Source organism: Anabrus simplex, chromosome 4 (genome assembly GCF_040414725.1).
Source record: "Anabrus simplex isolate iqAnaSimp1 chromosome 4, ASM4041472v1, whole genome shotgun sequence".
NCBI classification, from domain to species: domain Eukaryota; kingdom Metazoa; phylum Arthropoda; class Insecta; order Orthoptera; family Tettigoniidae; genus Anabrus; species Anabrus simplex.
In genome coordinates, this window is record NC_090268.1 from 248,772,938 (window position 1) to 248,796,491 (window position 23,554).

Consider the following 23,554-nt stretch of genomic DNA (forward strand, 5'->3'; position numbering starts at 1 on the left):
ACTTTCGAATTATGTTTTGACTACCGGTACCTTTTTAACACTGCGAATAAATTCAAGTATTCATTATTCCTTCCTGTAAGGAGAGGACAGCTAATGCTAGTGGTTATTATTTTCAAATGAGCTGAAAGCAAGAGTCCGTTATAGTGTAAGATTCATTCAGTGAGCTATAGCTCTTTATGTCTCGCTCGCAGCGGAAGTTCGGCTTCCCACAAATATCTAGTGTTCTGACAATGAACCGTGTTTGTTTTGTGTCTCACTGATCTGTAAGTACTCCACACAGCACTGTCTGCTGCGAGTCAGCTGAATTGTGTGCCATAAGCTTGCCGTTGCTGTGATTCGATTCACTCGGACAGTTGAATGAATCGATGCACTGCTTTTAATCATACATTCAGTAGCCAACCCTATTTCTAACAATGCCAAGTTCCAGAGCTGAAATGACCTGGCCACGGGCGGTGGTGATCATTGCTCTATCATTTTCTGTTAAAGTGGACATGCTCCCCATTCCTATCAGTCCATCATGGAAGGTATCAGATAGCTGGAATACTATGATGGACCAGTGTGTATGTACCAGCAGTTATCAAAACATGTATGAATCAGAGAAATGGCATGCTAAGAAAGAGTTATCTAACTTCCGAGCTACTTCCCTCCAATATTCAGGCAGGCTATTCATGTAGCAGTAATGCCATCTGTTGGAAATGAGTGGCAGCAGAAGAGACAAAGAACATTACAACAAACAATAGTCGGTATAATATTATTGTTAATCAGTTTTAGGGCTTTCAATATTGTAGGATTTCTTCTAACTCTGTGATGTTATGGCATCCAAAGGAAAGGAAGTTCTTCTTTCTCCTATCATGATGTTCCTTCCCAAAATTGTTTCTCATTTGGGTAGTCATCTTAACGGTTTTCCTTTCCAATACGGGCTGATGCCCTCGCGGTTTATCACCTGAAGACTGTTGTGAATGGCAGTTCGCGGCGCGCCTTTCGCATATAACAGAGTGAGTGAACGGACTCTAACGAGATTCGAGTCCGCAACCTCCAGGGTATAAAGCCTGTGATATGAAAAATGTCAGGTATATGAACACATGTATACATGAAGGAAAATTACAGGAGAGTCTGTATATGTTTATAATTATAATTCATAAATAATAGTAATTATAATAATAACAGGAATGACAGAATATTCCAGTGAAAGAAATAGAACATTCTATGAGGTATAGGAACTTGTAAGACGACTTGTGACTCAACATTTCAAAAGATACTTATATAAGCTAAATACGCATTTCTTCTGTAAATGTGCGATGTCACGTGTAAAAGACATAGGAACAGCTTCTGAGCTTTTCGAGTGCAACGTGACAGGGAAATTCCATACTCGGAACCAATCAAAGAGCAGTGATGCTGTGACGTGTACAAGTGACTAGTGGCAGTGATATCTTAGTCAGGTTGAGTGTTCTCGAAGGAAGAGAACTCATGACTTGTAAACAACAGGGCTTTTTGACTCTCAGCCTTTGACGGGAGGCTTTTTGACGATCGGCTCTTGACTGTCGGCTTTTGACTGTAGGCCATTAGACTGTTAAGGCCGGAGGCCCTGTCACCGAGTGAACAGATAAACGGCCAGGGAGAACTGTTAGAGTGCTGGTAGACTTTGAGTAGAGCCGCGAGTACGCAGTAAAATAATAGCAAGTCAGAGGGATAATAGGCTCTTGGACCGAGTGTGATTCGTTAGTGAACGATCACAGGTGTTTTCCACACCAGTAGTCAGTTAGGTGTTGAAGTATAATAATAATAATAATAATAATAAACCAGCAGTTGTTCTCATTGAGAAGATTTCGCATAGCTGACGAAGTAACGGGTTCCAGAGACTTCAGTGCAGAAGAAAGAAGACTTCAGCCGCACGGGGTTCAGATCCATCCCGTAGTTAAATATTCAACCAGTGATTATGTATTCTTGTGTGTAATATAAAGACTCAAAGACTCACAGCAAGATCTGAGAGAGATTTAAAAGTTGATTGGTGTCAGAATTGTATATGTAAATGTATATATGTGTATAATTTCAAGAATTTTAGAATATAAGTGATATTCAAACTTATTTGCCAATCTGACTATATGTTCCCAAGTCCCCAGCCTGCCGAAATCCTTAGGATCACGACAAGAAAATCACAACAAAAACCACCACCATCGCCAGTTAAGACAATTGAATAATTTTTCCATGTCAGTGATCTTGAACATGGACTAGGCAACAAAGGACTAAATTAGGAATATCTCTGTTATAATATCCGGTACACTAAAACTGTATTAGACATAGATGATTGAAAATTGTACCCTATAACTTGTGTTGTATTTATCGATTGGACCACTGATAACATAGATATTTAAGAATTAAATTTTAAGCCTTCTCCTAAACTAATATTTCATCCAGCATGAATAAAATTATTTATAGCCTGTAGTGCCTTATTTCCGACATACAACAATTTTCATTAAATTCTGTTAATTTTCTCTACAAATTTCTGCTCTGTCAAGTTGCTAGTGAATTTGAAGAGTCTTTCTTAAAAGTGGCACTGCAATGTTTCTGATTTCATTTGTAATATTTTCTTTCAGTTCCTCCAATGTGTCAGGATTTGCTTGATACACTTTTTCTTTCAGTTTAACACACAAGTAAAAATTACACACTGTTAGATCTGGAGAGCGAAGGGGGAATAGACTAGCATTGATCACCCTTTTTGCAAACACTTCTGTGATTGTAAAAAGGGAATCTTCTGCTGTATGGGCAGGGGCTGAATCTTGTTGAAACCACCCATGTGATTTTTCTTCTTCCATTAACTGATGGAAGAACGGCATCAAAAAGTCGTCTTGGTACCTCTCTGCATTTACTGTTGTCTCAAAAAAAAAAAAAAAAAGGAAGAAAGCTAACAGCACACCAAACACCCATCTTCCTATCATAATGAGGGACTTCATTAGTGAGAATTATGATGAAACCAGAACTTTTACGTACAAAAATACGGTGTTGCAATGATAACTGTCTCGCCATGTTAACAGCTGAGATTCAGACTGGCAACTGATGTTTGCCAGATCGAACACGTGCAGGCTGCTTGCAAGGTCAATTGCTAATTGCTAATTTTAATATTATTTTTGTTGCAGGTTGGGTGGAATCTCAGTGAAAGACATTTTGGAAATACACAAACGGGTGATGGGATTTGTTGATCCTGTAGAAAGCGGAACCTTTCGCCGCACGCAGGTATATGTGGGAGGCCACATTCCCCCAGGACCTCATGAAATCCAAGTATTAATGGAGGAGTTTGCCCAGTGGTTGAATTCGGAAAGAGCTGCTCGCATGCATCCCATTCGCTATGCTGCGTTAGCTCATTACAAACTGGTTCATATTCACCCGTTTAGTGACGGTAATGGTCGAACATCAAGACTACTTATGAACACTATCTTGATGCAGGCTGGTTTCCCACCTGTTATTATTCTTAAACAAGATAGGCATAAATATTATGAATACTTAGAACTTGCTAATCAGGGAGATATCCGGCCTTTTGTGAGATTTATAGCTGAATGCACTGAACAGACACTTGATCTGTTTTTGTGGGCCACAAGTGAATATGCAGCAGAACTACCAGCATTAGAACAAAAGAAAGCATCACGGACTATAATTGTTGACAATGGAGGCGGTGATATAGAAGAATAATCTTAGATGTTCAATTTATTATTTATTGGTCTTTCAAACACTGCAGGCAGTGTTTTACATACAGATATTCTTAAAACAATGGATTCTTACAGAAGTGCTTTGTTCTCATCCTATTTATAGCATTTACGCTTTTTCGTATGCATTTTGAGCTATCAGATTTTGTTGAACTGCACTTTATTGATTTTAAAAATGTATACTGTTACTGAGTTTTTAAACAGTTATGTTGTTTACTCAATACTTTGAAGTTTGCTCACATGATGCACATCACAGTTTGTGGTTTCCTGAGATTTTCAGGTGTTAAATCCCATGAATTAATATTTTATTTCACTGTGTTTCAGTACAGTATTTTTTAATTTTTTTTTTTTTTTGAGAAATTTGTACTTTGCTGAGAGTTAATATTCAACTATTTATTGTTAAGGATCATATTTTTTAAAGCAACATTTCCCTCAGAAGTTTCCTATATTGGAATTTAAGACATGTTTAGGGTGGATTTTAAGACACGGTTATGGTTTGTAGATTTTGAAAATAATTCTTCCTTTATAGTATGTACTATACGGTCAGAGAACGATACTCTGCCTTAGCTAATGTCGTATTTGCAGGAATCTTCAACGCTCTTGACAGTTACAACAACATCTTGCATATATATCCCTGATTTTAAAGTTTCTCTGACTTCTTCTACATTTTTTTAAATTGGATAAATTGACTATGAATTTACACAGAAAATTTATCTCAGTAATAATGTACCAAGGAACAATCACTTGAATATATCGACAAATCTAATGTTTTTAGACCTGTAACAGCAATGAATTGTGGATACTTGCATTTTGATATCCGAGTATGAAATTAATCCAAGGCCCATTGCACTTTGCGTCCTTGAGCTTTATTTCTCTAACCTTGACTTTTGTATCATATTAAGTTTCAGTCTTGAAATGTTTGGTTGAAAAGAAACTTAAGCATTAAGCATTTAAATCATGGACCTCTTCTGTTGTATTGTTTGTAAGCAAACTGTGATTAACCTATCCGTTGAATCCCTCTGTATCATTCATTCCATTTCTGTACTCAAGTTACTTGACTGAAAGTTTTGGGATTACGTAATATTTTCTCTATTTTTTAGCATGCAGCCTTAACACATTTACTCCTGTGATCAACCTTCACTATTTAATCCTTTTTTTTTTACTATACTCCTGTAGTTATCTGTGGTTGTTTACAAGATAAAAGTACCTATAAGAATTCCTTCTAAAGTCTTATAAGACATGATCACAAACATGTAGTAATAATAACTCCCTCTCTGGATTAGTGGTAGAGTATCGGCCTCTAGATCCCAAGATTGCAGGTTCAAACCCAGCACAGGTAATGGACTTTTGAAAGGCACATAAAGTCTGTTTCGACACTCCATGTCATAAGAATGTTGGCATGTAAAAGATCTCTAGTGATACATTTGGTGCTTAACTCACAGAATTAAACTCTGCAATAGATCACCCAGCTCAGTTGTGCTTTCTCTGCTGTCTGGTAGAGTAAAACGGAATGACAAAATTGGCATGCAGACAGCCTAAATTGCGTCAAATTAAAACTTCGGAGACTATACTCCTGTAATTATCTGTGGTTGTTTACAAGATAGAAGTACCTATAAGAAACCCTTCTAAAGTCTTATTATTACTACATGTTTGTGATCATGTCTTAAAACTCTCTCTGTGGATTAGTGGTAGAGTATCGGCCTCCAGATATGAAGATTGCAGGTTCAAACCCATATAATAAAATATGTTACGTTTAATGGACAACAATTTGCCACTATATGTCATGTTTTATTAGTCAAATAAATTGAGAACAATTAGACTTCCAGCTTATTAGGTTGTGTCGAGCACATGTAGTACATGTTAAGTACAAATCAAAAGTGGCTAACCAGACACCAGTTGAAACTGAATTCACAACTTTCAGATGTCGCATCTGATTCTCTCTCAATTGAGCTGTTAACCTCGGCCATTCTTTTTCTGTTGGCAGGGATCTGAACTATAGCACAACTGTTGAATGCATGCTAGTTGCCCACTGTGGACCATTCAAATTGAAGATTTATCTTTCATGACTCCATTGTATTTCAAATCGACTTAACAGCATGTATGATCATATTATATTGAGAGTACATGTAGTACCTGCCTAAGGGATGTTATGCACCGAACAAAAGTAAAGAAGTGGATATTGGGAAATGAACAGAGAAAGTTGAATCCTTAGAAAAAGAAATTATCTTACTTATTCAATAGATTTTTTTCCTTTGACAGGAATTGAAGTGTTAGCAGAATTTGGTTTGAAATTTCACTGATCACTGAAACTTAAAAATAAAAAATAAGAAGTATCTTTCACTAAGCAAGTTGTTGTTGGCTGTTTTGTTGATTTATTAGAAAACTCTCCAATGGAAAGAGTTTTTATTTTAGTGAAAAGGAACAAAACAGAATTTCATGCTATTATAAAGACAGAATGGCTTAGTTATCTATTTGTGCAAAAAGTTAAGTGGATCGTATGACCTCAAAATGAAAAGTATGGCATCAGAATACTTTCACCAAACAGGAACTTTAAAGTGCAGAGAGGGCGGTCAGGTTATACAACATAATGTGTGTGATTCTAACGTCTACCCAAAAATCTGGTATAATCCCAATCTTATTGATGAGGCTGTGGAAGAAGCTCTATAGATCATTCCATGTTAAGAAAACAGTATTGCTCTTATGGACCTACAAGGTGTAAACACACCCTCTGTTAAGACAGCCTTAATTCTTCATGATTAAGGAATATTATAATGTACTGTACTTTATATTGTATTATGGGCCGGTTCTACCACCTACTGGTAAAGTAGCGTGTAACTTGCCCTCCGCGTAAAAGGATGTTTCCGCTCGACCACCCCAGGTAGCGCTATCGGCAGCATAAATCGTAGTTACCCAGCACGTAATTTATCGGCCACTTCGAGGCCCTATAAGACTTTACCTGCCGGGCAAGTTTTGAGAGTTGAACATTATTAGCTGTATTTCTGATCACATACAACTTAAATTAGCTTAGTGTACTGAAAAAAGCATGATACTGTTACAGTGGCCGATATTGTATTGCAGGATGTTGAACATTAATGCTTCCCTTGAGTTACAACGGTCACACCAGTCTCTCGCATCGGTAGCGTAGGGAACACATTTTATAAGCCAAGCTTTCGTAAAGAAACTAAAAGGATATAAAATCAAAATCTATTTGGAAATCATTTCAAATGGGCTTTAATTTTCTACTTTTCAGTTTTCAGACACGAGGTATAAGTTAATTTATGTATCCTAACTACCTCAAGCGTTCTCATAGCGTAATGGCTAACACGCTCATTTCGTAATACGAGGTATGCCGATTCGAGTCTTTATTATGACGAATCTTTTTTATTTCCACTATTAGCGTTGTGTTAATCTGTATGCCTCTTTTCATACGTTCTTTTGTTAATAATATATTTCATTGAAATATTTAATCACAATATTATGTCTACTAGGAAATTGCTTTGTATGTATGCTACTTATAGAAAGTGATGTTATGATTAATAGACATAGGACCGTCGCCCAGGTAGCAGATTCCCTATTAGTTGTTTACATAGTCTTCTTTTAAATTATTTCGAAGAAATTGGGAACTATTCCATTCCCAAATTCCTCTTCCTATGAATGTATATTTATCTCGATTAGTTCTTTACATTTACAGTAACTTCAAACTTTATCTTCATAAAGTTAAACATTAGTATGAAATGCTTTATCAATAAATGGAAGGATGTGGAACTAAACGAGGTCACGGAACTAGTTGCAAATAGAGCATCATAGAGATAATTAATTCACAGAAGCCTGCAGATAGAATGCTCAAAGGCAATAAGTTCGTAAAGAAGATGTGTATGTGTATACGTATATGGAAGCGCAGGAAAGAGAGTTCAGAACAACGGCAGGGAACGAAAATACATTTTAAAATGTAAATTAGCAATACAATGAAAACCTGCGTACCTTCTATCAAATACAGTAGAGACAATACGCGACACTCAGCGAGATATTGAGGGACAGCTATTAGAGCTCTCTAGTGGGTAGACCTGAGAACTACTGATTCTGTCATAAGAGCACGTGTATTTGTGTGTAAAGGTTTTGGTGTTATTTATGCGTTTTCAGTGAGTTGACATAATTAAATAGTAGCGTGTGTCATTCCTTGATATCTCCTCTGAACATGAGGAGAAAGGTATGTGTTGTGTTTGGCTGCAATAGCTATGCAGTAGAGAAGAATGCGCGGTCTTTCTTTCGCCTCCCTCGTGACAAGAAAATGTAAGTAATATTGTGTTTGCATACGTATTCCTCCAGTGACAAAGAGATTTTTATAGTACTTCATAATCTTCTGACCTGCTCGACCCATATTTTAACTGGCTTAAAATATAATACGCATATTTTATTGTATAGTGCAGCAGTTAATCTTCAATACCGATGTGGTGTTGTAGGTGTGATCTGTGGGTTTTGAAATGTCACAGAAGTGATTTGGATAAGGTGTACAAGAAAGTTTTTTTTTTTTTTTGCTAGGGGCTTTACGTCGCACCGATACAGATAGGTCTTATGGCGACGATGGGATAGGAAAGGCCTAGGAGTTGGAAGGAAGCGGCCGTGGCCTTAATTAAGGTACAGCCCCAGCATTTGCCTGGCGTGAAAATGGGAAACCACGGAAAACCATCTTCAGGGCTGCCGATAGTGGGATTCGAACCTACTATCTCCCGAATGCAAGCTCACAGCCGCGCGCTGTACAAGAAAGAAGGGACGTTACGCTTATATAAGAATTATAAGATCTATTCAGATCATTTCCAGGCCAGCGACTTTAGAAATCCTCGACTATACAGCCAAAGGTGTGTTATATTTTTACTCTAATTATACGTAAATATTCCTCAAAGTATCACTATCGACAACATTTTCATACTTTTCTTTCTTTTATCCCTCTTCTCAGATTAAAGCCGGGATTTTATAGATTTCCTTTCTGTTAGTAGGCTTCATGTTAAGAGGAAAATTGTCCAGCTTTTAAATGTTATTTCATTGCATCATGTGTGTAAGGAATGTGCCGATATTTTTAATGACAAGTGTCTTAATGTGATGATAGAATGTTTTTTAAATGAGAAAAAAGACAAATCTAACCGTAAAAGTTCAGGGACGAATGGTAAAGCAAAAAAAGTAATGCATAAATGAAAGATCAAGCAATTTCACATCTTGTTTATACGTCTAACTTCAGTCTTTAAATAATAATCTTTTAAATAATTCTTCATTTATCCAGAATTGCTTTAGCAACTTCGAAGTTAATATCTCAATAATTCTTTCTAGACGTTATTTATCCATTTTCGTATATACATTTCCATTGATATTTGAATTTAGCGTGACTTTTCAGGTCATGTCACTAGGAGCGCCACCGTCGAATTGTCTCCCATTTTAACAAGGCTAAATCCGTAAGTGTCGCGTATTGTCTCTACTGTGCTTCTATTACGGAGCGAGCGACTTGACCAATCTACGACGAGAAAACTTTCCAAAAACGCTGCCTTACATGACAGGTTATAACTGGCGTAAGAAAATTTAATTGAGATGTTAATCCCAATTAGGTATTAATATTGAAGATCATAGATTAAAATCACGAAAGCTCGACATAAATCGTTGTTCATAACTCTTAAAAGACTCCCCTTATTAGGCCTTTTGGTGATAATCAGCAGACGGAAGCAAGACAATCGAACTGAGTTTCATGCATCCTACGATAGATAGCACCACACTTGAAAGCGAGAAGTCGCTGAAAATTAGTCTAGCCAACTTCTTATATCGGTGTCTAGCTCCGGGTAGCTACCTAGCGCTTTCGCGGAGGTGGTTGGACCAAGACCAACTACAATTACATCAGACCGTAATCCAGAATAAACATGGCGGACATCGGTGTGCGATATGAGAGGTTGAGGGAACCGAAAGAAAATAACACAAGTCGAACGTCATGAAATCCAACTCACTAACTCAAAATATGAATAATTAAACACCAAAAGTAGCGTTATAGCGTATTGTAAGTCGAAATGAAATTTCAGAGGGGAAAATAACGAAGGGAGAATTATTGTATCAACGTCAGGTTGAAACAGACACAGAGTATAAATTTGTATTTCGCATATGAATCTCCGGTCAGCAAATACGATATATAGATGTCAACAAAGAACATGATTAACTTTACATGAAATACTATGTAACACCACTATTAACCACAGCCCATTATGTAAACCACGCAAAAAAAAAAAAAAAAAAAAAATTCTCCAACAAAATTTCAATCCTCCAAAATCCACCTGTATCGTTGAGTAGGTACAAGCTATATTTGTATGATACACTTGACCATCTAATGCACTCGTCAGCTTAAAACTAACCAGAATTGATGGCATAATTATATTTTCTATAAAAAATATAAGAATAATTTAGTGTCTAAATCATAAATTTTAGTCATGATATCTGGGACTGATTTAATGTTCTTTTTAGTAAGGTTTGGCTGGTAAGGCAAATGTTAGGATAGGCATCATTAGTTTAAACTTCGGAAGTTTGCGCGACACTCGAATTAGATCACCACCTTCTTTGGGTATATAATGTCCTCCCTGATAATACATTTGATTTCAAAAATGGTAAAATGATTAATCCACACAACATTATTAGTCCTATGATTCGGTTCGAAGTTTTCCTTACGAATGTTCTTAACCCAATTTTGTCTTAATACTAGGTCTTTGGAAACGGGAATATTGAAGCTCATACTTACATCCAGGCATACAGCACGTTAAACTATAAACATATTGCATAGGTAACTAAAAATGAAGAAAAAACTTTCAGAGAAGAACACAAGAATAAACATTAACCTTACCACCGATATTGTTGGAATAAATACGCTCTTGGAGAACAAATATCTTCTTATGACACTGAAAGATGATCTGTAACCTTCTTAAGACTATAAATAAATGTAATATACGATTAATAATATTCAAATTTCCGTAAATATTTGGTAACAACACGGCTTACACAAATCAAAACAAACACATGCTAGCACTCCAGCTGCCGCCATTATGGACAGTTTCGATAGGTCGGTTAAGATCTGATATATTGTAGTTGGTCTTGGTTGGACGCAAGCCAAAGTGCCAATCGATTTACACCTCCAGGTAGTTTACCTTCCGTGCAGCCGCCATCCACTTTACCGGCAGATGGTAGAACCGGCCCTATGAAAGGAAGAAACGGGATGATGCATATTTTTGCTAGTGGTTATTACAATAATTACTTATCACACGCTATTTCATAAATGCATTCGTAGGGAGAAGGCACAATGGCAGGAACAGCCATCCCTTTGTTGCCTTCCTTAATTTTGCTTCCGAGTTCTGGTACATGTAATGTGTAATCTGTTACGCTGTGCATCACCGGCAGATTATCACAGTTGAAGAGATGTCATCTCTGTATGTGTTTTTCCCCCTAGTATTCTCGTACTGTATAGCAGTTGTACTGAAGATGTTCGTGCTGTGTTGTGCAGCGATACATCAAAACAGGTCTTGTACTTATACAGAAATGTTATGATTTATCTGTGCTTGGTTTTGTTATTTAACCGTTGTTCCGTAAGCGCATTTTATCTTCGCCTTCTTTTATTTTGAACTTAAGTACTGAGTTTCATAAATTTGTGTGTGACCGTTTTGCCATATTGTTGTGAAACCAAACTGAGTCCCCTCTAAAAACCTTGTTCCCTTGAGTTCATAAAAATAATTTGCAGCTTAATTTCTTCCTACTACTTCCTGAGTTTCACCAATATATCTGCTACCATTTTCCCGTATTGCTGTGCGCAGAACCATTTGATATGGCAAACTTGTTGTTTTAAGAGCAATGCTGTATTCTTCACATGGAATGACCTATAGATGGTAAGAACTATGTTTATAGGTCACATACACTGATGAGAAATTGAATTGGAGATAGCTGCCGTTGTGGTAAAATGGTGCTGTGATCGGTCCGGTGACTGTAAATGTGGCTCCAGATTGCGATGGCGTCAGACCTCTCTGATGTGCAGTTGCTGGGCTTTTCTTCGGTCACATCTCGAGTGTACCATGAATACGTGGTTTCGGGCAAACCAGGTTCAACTATTGTGATGTTGTCTTCTGTACTTTTTCCAGTTACCTGGGGCCGGCACTTTAAGGGGAGACTTACTCCCTATACCGACAATGTTAAACTACCATTTCTGAGATACACTTTCCTCAGAGACTATACATTCTTTATGAATGAAACTTTATACACATGTTTAATGCTTTGTTTTGTGTCTTGAACCCATTTTTTTCTGTCTCAAATTGAAAAAAAAATAATTTTTGAATATTTTTTGGCATATGTATGAACAAATTTCTATTGGACGTGGGACGTTGAATAAATGCCATAATGTGTATTTATATTGGTTGTATAAGCAATAAAAATTTCATATATGTGTTACGCCCTTCCTGCGTTCTGGATAGTTGATGTAAAGAAATCCCAACCGGATCTCCGAGTTCATTATTTCGATCTTCATTAAAAAAATAAACATGGGGTCGAGACAACACTGATACGCTAAATAGTTCTATCATCAAGATTGATGGACGTCTCCATCTGATGTATCATTAAATTGCTAGAGAACTGATAATTCAACAATTTAAATCTAAGTTGACTTTCGTTATACCAGAAAACTTCATACAACACATCATATACATCTTAACTATTAACATTTATTAGAGAAATAACTACGTAGATAAAAAATATAAATTGTGGAATTAAGCATGGAAATTAATTGATATTTGTTCTTCTAGAATATACTAGTCATCTGAGCTTATATAAATTTCTTTGATCATGTTGTCACAGTTGAAATGAGTTATTGTTGCCACTGATGCTTTCACGGCCCATATTTATAGATATGATACAGGCTTTTGGGCTTATCCCGTGTCAAGAAAATAAGGTGAAATTCTTTACGTTTTGCGGAGAACTGTGCTCTTTGTCATCAGAAGAAAATCTCGACTGTCCACGAGAAAGGCTTCTTGAACAATGAGTTATTCATATTTAATCAAACATTCATAAAGAAAATGATAAAGTGCATTTTTAGCATGGGAAGTTATTGGTTACATTGATTTGAAAGATCATTCTATACATCAGTTCTTGTTGATTATTGCTTAGGACAAGCTTGTTCAGAAAATATTAATATTTTCGTTTGTTATCATTTCAAGATGAGCTTCCGGAAAATGGTAAGTTTCTTAACCAACAGCACAAATCTGTTTCTATTCAAATTAAATTACTGCATTAACCATCATCATGTTTGATATTAATTGATCTTTAAACGCAAATCATCATTAGTCAAAAATAGCAAGGTAATAACATTCTCAAATATGCCCAAATATATTAATAAATGATCTAATGTGCGAGTTACTCTAAGTATTTGCGTAGGGAAGGTCATCTTTTGAAGACACTATGTAATATCTACTCTCAATTATATTTGTTGTACAATATAGTAATAATTATCCATGTTAACCTACGTATGCCATCATTTTTCTGAAAAAAAAAAGAATGTGCATTCAAAGTAGAAGTGTCAGGATAACAATACCCAAGTGAATAACTAATCAATCTTATAATGGATTCCTATTGATGATCTTAATCTATAACAACACTTCATGTATGTTACCACGTCACCATTAACATATGATATGGATTCTCGATCAATACATTATCATTGCAGAATGAACATGTATGATCGTACTGTGCGTCAATATTTCTTTCCTAACATTTCAAATACATAATTTATCTCTCGTATTTTGTCATAGCATTACTTATTCCTTCAATATATTCTCCATTTTCTTTATATAACATCATATCATCTTCATCATAACTCGTTTCATCTTATATCTCTTCATATTCTTTCATACATTTCGCACAATATATCTTATTTGACGCTTAAATAATCTTATTTTCAAATATTCGTCGTATCAGATCAATATCTTCTTAAATAACATTCACAAGCCTTCAGTCTGCCATCAAATCCATATATATAAAAGAACATGTCTTTGACTGACTGATTCATCATCGCCGAGCGAAAACTACTGGACATAAAGAAATGAAATTTTGAGGATACATTTATATTACAATGTAGGTGCTTGCTCAGGGTGAATTTTTAAAAATGAGTGTATCTATATTTCAAAACTTTAAACGTTTACGGATGTAAAACTGGTATTTAGGATCTCCTTTAAAAATAAGGAAACATGTACATTTTGTTTTCTGAAAATCCCAATAGGAGGGCTGAAAAGGGGTGAAAAGATTTATTGAATGCTGTCATTGATGATACTTATATCTCAAAGCTGAAGATACTACAGACCGGAAAATTGGTATTTTGGATCTCCTTTAAACATAGAGAGACACGTATTATCTTGTTTACGGGAAATTCAATTAATGGGGGGGGAGGTGAAGAGGGCGGGAATTTTTAAAATGAGTGTATCTATATCTCAAAACTTCAAAAGTTTACAGATGTAAAAAATTGGCATTTAGAATCCCTTTAAAAATAAAGAAACACGTATTTTTTGTTTTTGGGAAAATTCTATTAATGGGGTTCAACAGGTGTGGCAAATTGGGTTGAATTTTTAGAAAGATTATATCTACAGTATCTCAGAAACGTAAAATGTTACAGACGTAAAAATTGGTTTTCTCGTGTAAAAGTAAAGAAACTTAGGTGATTTGTTTTTGGAAACTCCACTTAAGGGGAACTAAAAAGGGGGTGATATTTTAAAATGAGCAATTCTAGAGCATAACTCAAAAATGTCCATGTTACAGAAGTGAAAAATAGTATTTTTATCTCTATTAAAAATAAAGAAACGTGTACTTTTTGTTTTCGGAAAAAACACTGGGGCTGGGGTAAAGGTGACTGAAAATGGGGTTGAATTATTTTAATTAGGATACGGATATCTCAAAAGCTGAACATGTTGCAGACGTGAAATTGGTACTAGGGATCTCCTTTCAAAATAAAGAAATACGTATTTTGTTTTCGGAAATCCACGTAGAGGGGGGAATTTGAAAAATTGGTTGAATTATTTGTATGAAGGTACTATTATCTCAAAAAAGGAAACATTTTGCAGACGTGAAAATTGGTATTTGGAATCTGCTTTAAAAGTAAAGAAAAACGCGTTTTTAGGGGAGATCACCTTGAGGGCGGGGGTGAAAACGATTTGAATTCCTTTTATGAAGACAAATATCTCAAAAGCTGAAGATGTTAGAGTCGTATTTAGAAGATCCTTTAATGTTAAAGAAACAGGTATTTTTGCCGGAAAATTCAATTAAAGGGGGGAGTGTGAAAGGAAGTGAATAAAGTGAATTGTTTTATGGGGATACTTATATTCCAAAGCTGAAGGTAACAGACGTCAACATTGGTATTTGGAATCTTCTTTGAACATAAAGAAACACGCCGCCTTTTTTGGGGTGTGGGGGTAAATCAACTTAACGGCCGTGGAGTGAAAAAGGAGTTGAGGCCGATTGGTTTTACTGTTCATAATGTACTTATTCTGATCATAAACCGAACAATTTTAATTTTTCCTGGGTTCGTTTTTAAGAGCAATCTTTTCCTTTGGAGAACTTAAAGTTAGATTACAGTAGATACTCCTGGCATATAAATAAAATTTTAAACACATTTGAAACAAACGACAGGAATTATAATGATCATGCAATCGTTCACCTTTATAATAAGGTCAATAATACACGGGAGTATATCATTCGTATCGCCAGAAATCCCGCTCACTTGCCTACGCGCGACAATGGTGCTGGTCACATTGTCAGCAATGATAATGGCAGCAGATGTAATTTACCGTCAAGTAGCGGTCTTGCATCTTTCTGTGGGGTCCAGAACTAATAATAATAATAATAATGTTCTGGACTGACGTCAAAATGCGCGGACCACACTGGAAACGGGTCCTGGCCGGGTAATGACTACTAATACAATCCGGCCGCGGGTTCAGTACCGCCAAGGCACCCAAAACGACACTACGCCGGATCTCCTCAAAGATTTGATCCATATTAAAAATACTTATAGGGAAAGATGGCAAAGATTTAGGGACCCAACTGACCGGGTGGAATACCTGGACCTACCCTGGGAAGTACGAAATCGATTGCTAGAAAGAAAGATTGAAAAATAGGAGGAACTTTGCCGTAATCTATCAGAAAACGAATAAGATCGCGAATTTTGGCGGATTCTCGCAGAAAACGAGTCAGATCGCGAATTTTGGCGGATTATATATAAAACGTCTGACTGTTAGGTCATCAGCCTAGAGGCTCGTTGGATCCTCAAATAGCATCACCAAAGGCTATGCGGTTATTGGGAAACCGCAAAAACCAATGGCAGTACCAAAATGAGGCGTATTAGGCAAGACAAAGAGTGAGGTAGTTTGCCATTGCTTTCCTCACTGGGCCAGACACTGCTATTGTAGCGTAACTAACCTTATGAGCAACTCCTTTCATGACACTCAGACACACTGGTTGTGCTCTGAATGTCATTAATCAGCACCACCCATACCTCAGCAGCTGCCATATTGTTACAGCTATGGATGAGACTGGGACTTCAGTGGGAGCTACACTTTGCTCTGGCCTGTGCCAAGAGATGGATGCATAAGTACTGTATCCATCAAGAAATGATAGCTGGCAGATATAAAACGTTAAGCATTCAATTATAAATCTCAGTGTAATACAGTAGTGATGCACGGGTATATTGCCAGTATCTAACATAAATCCTAACTTATTATGGTAACATAACCTCTACACATCATGGGAATATCACTTGGCATTTCGTATCAATGATCCTAAAATTATTCCTATTATACACTCCACATATGATGTTGTGCAACATGGCTAATTGGGATTTTTTGCTCTCATTGAAACATTACGATCACTTTATTACATTCCCTAATATTGGGGTTTGTCTTATTTCTGATGAAGACTACCTATTCCCTTATACCGTCGGCACATATAAATCATGTAATAAAGATGTTGATTCCCATAGGGAACCTGAAATATTTGTTCTGAATGAGTTGATTCACTCGTGAGAATCTAATATTTAAATAATTCTGAAGACACTGAACACATATCTATTACTTTGTACTTTAACTACAAAATTGCTAACTTTGTTTCTATTTATCGATATATAAGTTTTATTAAAGAAACAACTTTTTTAGTCGCTTTCCGGAATGATATGTCATTTGGTCATCTTACACACCTGTGGATTCTGGTCATTCTGCTTGGCCCATTATCGTGATGTCATCGGGCACCAGGGTTCATCTCTGCCATGTCGGTTCAGGTCGGAATCGTCCAGATAGTCGCCATCAAATCTTCTTAGAATGCCATGGTTACTTCCAAAAGCTCAGTTGACAAGACAAAATACACTGATGAAATCAGCTGTGACATAGTTATCAATTTCTAAGCCTTCTAACATAATCTAACTACTTAATTTCGCTTAATATCTTTTGTATAATCTCAGTTGCTAATAGATCTCCAATATGTCGGCTAATATTTCAAGTTTATATGGTGTGGAATTGCTTTTCTAGTTTTTGACGATTTATGCTGCGATTTTTTAATATCCGTTTTTATATTCACGGCCTTGTCTTCGTAGTTTTCTTTCTGTGCCGCTGCTAATCAATTTATAAGTGTCGTAATTCAGTATTTCACGTGTATTTAATCTTTTTATATATTCTATAATATTCTTGTTTAGATGTTATACATATCTTTCTTTTCTTGAATTCTTCTCCTTATTAATATCATATAAGATTTATGCAGCTTCTTGCTTGTAATACGTCCAGTCCCTTGAGTTAGCTTTTCATTTGTGATTTTTTTAAACAGTGTTGGTCTTAACAAACCGAATATCTATTTTGTCTTTGTCACTGCCATCGCGATCTTATTCGTTCTGACTTTGCTTTATTCTCAATTTCCTTGACATTTTACATAATTTATTCCCTGTGTCTAACTTCATTCCTAGTAATCGCATTCATCTTAATTCGACCGAGCTTAATTTCTGGAATATTGGAATGGCACATTTCTCCCCCTATTCCGATAAAATATATTGCCTACGATATATTTATGTGAATTGTTTCTTTTCAAATGGGACTTCACACTATTCCAGACCAATATCTTTACTTTCTGTTATTCCGTGTGGCTTTTAATTTTTTTAAAGTTATAATTTACTCAAGTGTTTCTTCGTGTGTGAATCGTGATGTTTGTTAACAAATGCCTTTGTTTACATTTGCTTAACCCAATTCACTATTACTATCAGTCTCATATTCAACATCAGAATTATTTCCCCTCTGTTTCTTCACATATCTAGCATGTGATATTTTATCTGGTCTTGGTCCTCTTTATAGAATAATTTCAGGTATGCTGCATTATATATACGTCTATGTGTGCCGTTCATGTTCTCACTTTCATAAACATTATTCCCGAATACGCTTTTTACAATGTTAGGTCCGCCATATGTACAAATTTGGAAAATATTTTTGCGGATGCGTTGAAACTTGCGCACTCTCTTATCTTTACGAGGCCGTTCTCTTTCAGTGGTGGATATAATCTCTTATGTTCAGTTTTTCATTCTTCTTCTGGACTGTTTCTCCATCCTCTCTCCGACCATTCTATTTATTTCTTCTACGCCTGGTCTTTCCTCAGCTAGTTCTCCCAGGATTGTATCCCGTGGTCTACTTGGATATTCATTTTGTATGTACGAGACGGTATTTGTCCTGCGAATTCGTGGATTGTGGAATTTATACTTTCTTCAATTATTTGAATAACATCTATCCATTTCTAATGTCGATTTCCACAATATATCCTACAAAACATTGATATATCGGGCGGGTTGGCCGTACGGTTAGGGGCGTGTGAACGTGAGTTTAGATCCGGGAGATAGTGGTTCGAATCCCACTGTCGGCATCCCTGAAGATGTTTCTCCGTGGTTTCCTATTTTCACACGAGGCAAATGCTGGGTCTGTACCTTAATTAAGGCCACGGCCGCTTCCTTCCGATTCATAGGCCTTTCCTATCCCATCGTCGCCATAAGACCTATCTGTGTCGGTGCGACGTAAAAGCCACTACCAGAAACTTTGATATTTATTTCATGGATCTCTGCACTGGATTAGAAGGTGGGTGTCTGAACATAATATATATTTAATACCCTCTTCTTTTATAGCTTCTTGAAATTCCGTTGATGTTAATTGGGTAACTCCGACTGTCAGAATTTTATTTGGTTTACCCATTTTTGGCAACACGTTCTTTATTATGCACTGTATGACTTGCTTTCAGTTAGCTCTCTGGATTGATTGCAGTGATATGTACCTGGAAAATATGTCCATTATTATTTCTATATATTTTCGCCCTTTCTTTGCGGTTGGTAACTGGCCGAAAATATCTATGGCATATATTTCCCATTGGTTTGGTTGGCAGTATTGCAATAGGCGGATGTTTGGTTAAATATGTGTTGTACTTAGTTCTTCGACAAATGTAACATGTCCTAATGATATTCTTTACCATCTTCTTTAATTCTTTCCAAAATTGTATGTTACTTTATCAGTACCTCCATGTCCTGTTATCCCGTGGGTATGCCATATAAGTTCTCTATGCAATTCTTCTGATACCACAATGCGTGTCTTATTTCTGTTGTTATCTAAGTATTTTGTCTGTATCCCATTCATTAATTAATATGCCCGTGTTAAGCCTGTTTCTTTGACATTGCGAGGGATGTTTTCCTCTAATTTCCTTATTATTTGAGCTAGATTATCATCCGGCTTCTGTAATGTACTTATGTCTCTTAATCGCTCTAGTAATTCCTTATCTTTTTGTATTAATTCTATATGTTGTATTATCTCTTCCCTTTCTGTCGGATTTCTACTTAACGCATCTGCCAACAAAGTATCTTTTCCGCCCAAGTGCTCTATTTTTATCTGGAATTGCTGTGTAAACAACATCCATCTTGTTACTGTTTCACTAGTCATAGCAGCTTTTAATCCAAGCATTAATGCGTTATGTTTATGGGATATCCATATACTATTTTTCTCCTTTGTTGTAAAGCGTAAAATATAGCCAAAAGTTCTGTCGTTGTGTAATGCCATTCGTGATTCCTCAGCTTTCGACTTGTAACTGCTAAATACGCTCGTCTTCTAGGATTATCATTCTCTTCCTGGTATAGACAAGCTCCTATTCCTATGCTGGATGCGTCTCATTGTATAATGAATTCTTTTTCATAATCTGGGTAGCCTAATTTTATGGTACTGTGCATCAACTTTTTCATATCCAGAAATGCCTGTTCTGTCTCATGGTTCCATTTCCATCTATTATTTACTTTCAACAGTTCTTGTAACTGTGCTGCTGCTTCGGTATATCCACTGCAATGATGCGCAAACAATTGCATCATTCCTAATAATTGCCTTATTTGTTTGATCTTTTTTGGGCAAGGGTAATCTCGTATCGCTTTGATCTTTACCGGGTTAGGTCGTATCCCTTCACCGTCAATGACACGCCCTAAAATAATATTTGTGCTTGGCAGAATTTTGATTGTGCTAAGTTTGTCTTGAAACCTGTATTCTTAACCTTCACTAGCAACTTCACTAATTTTCCACAGTGTTCCTCGAATGTCTCTGTTGCGAATACGAAATCATCAACAAAGCACGTTACAAATTCTTTCATTTCAGATGTTAAGTTTCTATCTAAGGCTTTTATTAGTACTGCACAACTTCTTTAATACCAAAAGGTAGCCTACAATATGCGCATGTTTTGGTTATCGAACATAAATCCAGTAAGTAGCCTTGACTTTTCTTCAAGAAGAATATGATGAAATTACAATGTAAAGTCCATACTTGTGAAATATTGCATGTTTCTAAAGTTCTTTATTATATCTTTTATTCTTGGGGCTTGGTCATATTCTGGAATTAGCTTTTTTGTTCATTTGCCTAGCATTTAAGCATAACCTCAGACTTCCGTTGCTTTTCCTCACTATCACCAATGGATTAAGATATGGTGTTGTCGTTTTAGTTATTATACCGTCATCTAGTATTTCTTGGATAAGTTCTGTTACTTCTTGAATGTATTTTTGCAGCTTATCATATAGCTTTCCTCTATACAAAGTCCAGTCATTTACCAACATCTAGTATTTTTAATTTGGAATTTGCCCTAGTTTTTAAAAAATTAATGAATACTGCTTTAAAATTTCAAATAATGTTGTCTTTTCTGTTGTCAAAATCTTGGTTTCTGCGATAGTCTTCCATATATCTGAACATGCCTCTTCAATGCTCATGATCTTCTCAATTTGATATAATATTTCTGCTCCCAAATTCAGTATGCTTCTGAATTTTATCTTGACCTAATCATCCTTCCATGTTATTGTTGACTTGTCCTACTATTCTCATGTGCTCACTATTTTCTGTTTCCATATAAGCTTATTCTTTCCATTACTTCCTTGCCAATACTTCGACTTATAGGAAATCTGATCTCTTGTCTTTCCATGTCGATTGTTATCCCTGTGATTATCATGATGTCAATACCTAGTGTAATATTGTACTCGATTTTATTCATCACCATGAATGGATGTTCAAAATTTCTTTCCGATTCCAATTCTTAAATAGTCTGTATGTTGCATTCCACTGACTTATCCGATATGATACTTCTTATTTTGATTGTTGGTACTGGTATCGTTCGTAACTTAATTTTTCTTTTAATCTCCTGAAATTAAGTTTGAGAAATGACACTGATGCTTGCTCCAGAATCTACTAAGCAGTGTGTTTTCATTCCTTTTATGTTAACTACGATTATAGGTAAATTCAATTGCTTTTCTATTTATGAACTGTTATCCACAGCCTGTTTCCAGTCATTTCACTGGTTCAGGAATGGAATGAATGAAGCCTCCATCTAGCGGCGAGGATATTAATTGTGCCCGCTGACGAAACCTGTCGCACTCCTCGGGCAATGGTTAATGGATGACAGATGAAGTGAAATGATATTCGAGAGTGTTGCTGAAATGAAATATGACGGAAAAGCGGAGCACCCATAGAAAAACCTATCCCGCCTCCATTTTTCCAGCGCAAATCTCACATGGAGTTACCGGGATTTGAACCACTGAACCCAGTGGTGAGGCCGACGCGCTGCCCCCTGAGGCACAGAGGCTCCACTGGTATATCCTCCGTTAATGCATCTGATCCTACTTCCCATGGCTCAATCTGCACTACTATCCAACTTGAAATTTTGTCATTCACGCTATTATTATTACTCTCTAATTACTTATTCCAAAATTGACGTTTTTTCTTCTACCGAGAAGTTTCTGAGTTACTATTAAATGACTCAGCGCAAGGATTTAATCTGTGTCCCTTATGCTTCCTTCGTTTATGTCTTTGTAACTCAAGGCTTTCCCCACTTTCTATGCCACCATTCACATATTGATGATAGCTCGTTCCTATCATTCTGTATTTTGGTTTGCATCTCTCAGATCTGGTATGTATTTTCTGTTCATATATTCTCGTTCTTTATAATTTCTTTCTTGTCTGCCTTCACATGTTGGTCTTCTGTAATTGAATTTATTTCTATTTGCTCTGAATCTATTACCAGGTCTATAATATGATACGAATCTATTATTTCCGTTGTATCCTTCATATGGTTGGTTACCTCTTCTACATTGGCATCTCATTTCATCTGTTCTTTCTTCATGTTCGTTCCATTCTTGCGTTAATACGTTTATTGCTTCATTATTATTCTGGTTAAGTATTATTCTGCTTGTAGGATGTACTGTTGTCTTATCTAGTTGTCTTAACATGTTTTCCATATCAATCACCGATTGCACATTTGTAGCTGCTAGCAATCTTCGTACGTCTGATGGAAATTGGTTTGTATTCATTTAATTGCCTCTAATTCGCTGGGTGCTGCGTCTAAGTCTTGGAATCTATGGAACTGGTATTCAAAACAATCACTTAATCTCGTTCGGCCTGTGGATGCGTACTTTTTTACGCACAGTTCAAGTGTCAGGTTTTGTTGAACTTCAGATCTTTTAGGAAAGCCTTTTTGAATTCCTCGTAATCATGAAAACTATATTTGAAAGCTTGGTACCATGAATTGGGAACATGCATCATTTTCAAAAATATTTTTTTTGAAAAGTACACCAATGAAATAGTACGTAAACGTATTACATTGTGGTATGTTGCCTTGTTTTCTACCATTAAAAAATATTTAATAGTGCCTTTCCGCAAGGCGAGTGAAACGGCCTCTGACGTAAGCGGCGCGCTGTGACGTCACGATCCAGTACCGCATGGAGCTCTACCAGCCGTTGTGCATCAGCCGTTGCTAAAAGCCGATTGTTTATTATTCATGATCGCGAATAACTTCAAAATGACAGAAGAAAGGTTCAAAACAGCACAATCAGACAATCTATCATGTGTAAATGTCATCATTCTTGAAAAATAGTGACTTTTGTGGCCGCAGAAATTCGCGGATAACAAGCAAGTTTGTAAGTGGCGTCTTTCATATACGTGCAATGTACTGTAATCCATAGTATTAGGATAACAACGAACCTGGATAGAAATCACATCACTTTCAACATTTCCTTCTAGACTGATTCCCCTATTAAAGAATAACATTACATTTTCGGGCTTTCAGCATTAGTAAATTAAGAAATCGGATTTCAGCACTGACATAAACATATAGGTAGAATTATAGTACTAGTCCGCTTCTGTGGTGTAGTGGTTAATGTGTGCCACTCCCGGAGGCCCGGTTTCGATTCCCGGCTCTGCCATGGAAGTTGAAAACAAATAGTACGAGGGCTGGAATGGGGTCTACTTAGCCTCGGGAGGTCAACTGAGTAGAAGAGTTTCGAATCCCACCTC

At 36.4% G+C, this 23,554-nt stretch overlaps 1 protein-coding gene across 1 annotated transcript in view; it reads left to right on the forward strand.

The window, feature by feature from the left end:
- Positions 1-10,114, forward strand: part of Fic (FIC domain protein adenylyltransferase) — a 103,996-nt gene extending 93,882 nt beyond the window's left edge. Inside the window, exon 4 of the mRNA XM_067145499.2 lies at positions 3,135-10,114. Coding sequence (XP_067001600.1) covers positions 3,135-3,684 — 550 coding nt within the window. The 3' untranslated portion in view covers positions 3,685-10,114. The remainder of the gene's footprint in view (positions 1-3,134) is intronic.
- Positions 10,115-23,554: the final 13,440 nt, after the last annotated feature.